The sequence below is a fragment of the Trichechus manatus genome, unplaced genomic scaffold (assembly GCF_000243295.1).
Source record: "Trichechus manatus latirostris isolate Lorelei unplaced genomic scaffold, TriManLat1.0 scaffold00135, whole genome shotgun sequence".
NCBI lineage: Eukaryota > Metazoa > Chordata > Mammalia > Sirenia > Trichechidae > Trichechus > Trichechus manatus.
The window spans coordinates 4,653,731-4,656,880 of record NW_004444071.1 but is presented as its reverse complement, the minus strand read 5'-3'; the positions used below and the strand labels follow the sequence as shown (position 1 = coordinate 4,656,880).

Below are 3,150 nucleotides of genomic sequence, written 5' to 3'. Positions count from 1 at the left end.
TCTTTATAAGTAGTGTCATGCCAATTGAGCTAGATGTTCCCCGAGACGAAAGGGCTACTTTAAACAGCTTGGCTTCTTTTTCAACATCCAAAGACGACTAAGGGGGAAAAACTCAGGCGTAGAAAACTAACTCTAAATAACAAAAATCTATAACTATGATTTGTCTTGCTAAGCAGACTGCAAAGCAAACTGAGGATAGGGTTTATGCCTCACACATATCAAATCGCCACGCCTTGGATGCAGGAGGTGTTAAAAAGTATTACATAACACTATTTAGTGATTATTCAAGCATTATTTTATACTTATTCTTTGTGGGGGACAGAGAACGTACCTTTAGTTTATTCAAGATCTAATTTTCAGGATTCAGCAAATTATAACTGATAAAAACTGATGATGGTATTTAAAAACAAGTGTGTTTTTGCACTTATTAAAGATGATCCCATCTGCAATTCTCCCATTAGAGTATTTCAGGTGCACTGTGTCAAACCATCCCAGCGATGCAGACATCAGGCCAATGTTTCTCTCCATCACTTCTCTATTTTCCAATATTTTGTTACATCAAGGAAAAGGCTAGAATAGATTCTAAATTCTACCCTCCATGAGGGCTTTTTCCACCAACCACAGGTTTGGCATAGCAATTAGCCAAGGATGCCCCTATTCTCTAGGAGCCAGCTAGATTTGATTTGATGTTGTGAAATATAACTGAATGAGGTTATCTTATTTCACTGACGAGCATGAAAAACTCCCCAAAATGTCCAAGCTAACCAAATTACAAATAAAAACTGAAATGAATGACTGTAATGTATAAAACAGCTGACTACATTTTATAAAAGTTTTGTGTAAATGAAGTAATACGGCAATCTACAAAATGGGTGTTTGATAACCTTGTGATGTTTTCAACTGCTTTTACAAATTATGGGCTCTAGGAAAATTGCTTAAAAAATAAAATGGACGTCAAGTGCTCATATCTTGCCAGCAAAAACATGATCTAATGAAAACAAGTCACAAAAAGTTGATCAAATAATTTGGAGTCTGCATTTTCAATTACAAAGAATATTTGGCTTCTAAAGGATGTCAAAATACTTGCCCAGTATCATCAGTAGGATGAACAAGGGAAGCCAAAAGCCTACCCTTGCGTACCCAGATAGAAACAGCAAAGCTATATAAATCCCCAAACAAAGCTAAATGAACATCAAAAGCAATCAAAATAACAAATATGCTTCTTCCTACTCAGAAAATATTACACAATAACCAAGTAAATCAAGTTATGAAGTAAAAGCTTTAGTAATAAAAAATATTCTTAAAGCTAAAAAACTTGGGTTTAGATTTGGATCCCTTACTTTTTAGTGAACACTTGTGATTAATTAGAAGTAAGCAGTTAGAATCATTCTCCCTCTCCACCAGATAACTAAATCGGAAAGCAGACGTTTCTTCTAACCAATTAACATTATCCAGACAAAAACAAAAGAAAACAAAGACCAAGATTACCATTTGCCTCCATAGTTTTCAGTGAGAATAGCAATCATTCTTTCCACTGACCCCAAGATGGCTCGATGAACAATCACTGGTCTTTTCTTATCATCACCATCATGGCTATGAAGAAAAACAAAGAATTTGCTTTGCTTTATTAAGTATTTTTCCCATATGTCACTGGAGAAAAACACTCAGAGCAGACTCAGAAACTTACCTTACAAAAGTAAGATTAAATCTGATGGGCAACTGAAAATCCAGCTGGATCGTTGCACACTGGTGGTATCGACCAATTGCATCTTTAATCTGTATGTCGATCTAAGAAACAAAGATCAGGTTGTTATGTCATCGATATTAAAGCTGAACTCAACAGTTAAATTAGGGCCAATTTTCCTTTTCCTTTTTTTTTAAAATGGACTTTAAAGTAATCTCTTCTTTACCAAAAAATGAAAATCACAAATCAGCCCAAAGGTCTACCCTAGTATATTTTGGTACCAACCTTTGGACCATAGAAAGCTCCATCTCCAGGGTTTAACTCCCACTTTTCACCAAATTCATTCAGGCTATTTTCCAGTTGCTGAGGACAAAGCAAAATGATATTTATTTTTGTTCATCTGCAACATCCCTTCTTCCAGCCTGATGTGCGATTAAAAATATAACAACTTTGATGGATCACTATTCTCGGCTTTGTAATTCTGCCCACTTACATATACTCTCACACAAATCCCTTTTAAAGCTTATGGTTTAATAACTGAAAAAACTTTCAACCATTTCAAGATATATTATCACGGAAAAAAATTAGCTTACTCAAATCTAGGAACCACTTCTAATTTTCTTCTGCTTTTATCCATGTAAAAAGGCTTGGCTTTCTTACAACACAGAACAAGTCAATTTCAGTCTAATGGTATTCAAACAAATTGAAAAACACCACTTACCTTCTCAGCTTGATTCCATACTTCAATATCTCCAAGGAATTTTTCTGGGCGAGTAGAAAGGTTCAGTTTAAAAGTAAATCCAAATACACTATACACGGTATGTAGAAAATCCAAACAACCTTTTATTTCAGCCTCAATCTTTAAATAAAAAGAGGGCACAGTGGTTATTTTCCTGGACTCTCTTGGCACTGCTTTCAAAGCATTTTATTGCAAAGGGTCTCGTACCTGCTCCATGGCACAGAATATGTGAGCATCATCTTGCTGGAATCTTCGCACTCGAGTGAGTCCTGTGAGTGCTCCTGACAGCTCATTCCTATGAAGTACCCCAAAATCGGCTATCCGGAGAGGCAACTCTCTCCAGGATCTTGGCCGATGATCAAACATAAGGCTGAAGAAAGAAGAAGAAAATCCACTGAGAATTTCACAAGACTAAAACTGCTTCTCTAATATTACATTTAATTATACAATCTGCCAAAAAGCCAATGATTCTAGTTGTCCACGCAAGCAACATTTCTCAAATTCTGGCATTCCTACAGCAATTTAAGCACATATATGAATAACACAGCAAATAAATCATAATACAACCAACTATAGATAAGATAAAATAGAAAAATTTCCCAAAAGCCTGAAGTCAAGTCCTAGTGCTCAATATTTACATTAATTTAAGGAGTGCCTTTAAGGCTCATACTTTAAAAAAAAAAAAAAAAAAAAATAATACAACCAACTATAGATAAGATAAAATAGA

General features: G+C 35.1%; 1 protein-coding gene across 1 annotated transcript in view; it reads right to left on the bottom strand.

Annotated features, from left to right (window-relative positions):
• TARS1 (threonyl-tRNA synthetase 1) overlaps nucleotides 1–3,150 on the bottom strand; it is a 34,108-nt gene that overhangs the window by 5,168 nt on the left and 25,790 nt on the right. The window contains exons 12-16 of the mRNA XM_004385229.2: nucleotides 2,631–2,793; nucleotides 2,406–2,543; nucleotides 1,970–2,047; nucleotides 1,688–1,788; nucleotides 1,489–1,593 (exon numbers count right to left, since the gene is read on the bottom strand). Of these exons, the coding sequence (XP_004385286.1) occupies nucleotides 1,489–1,593; nucleotides 1,688–1,788; nucleotides 1,970–2,047; nucleotides 2,406–2,543; nucleotides 2,631–2,793 (585 nt within the window). The remainder of the gene's footprint in view (nucleotides 1–1,488; nucleotides 1,594–1,687; nucleotides 1,789–1,969; nucleotides 2,048–2,405; nucleotides 2,544–2,630; nucleotides 2,794–3,150) is intronic.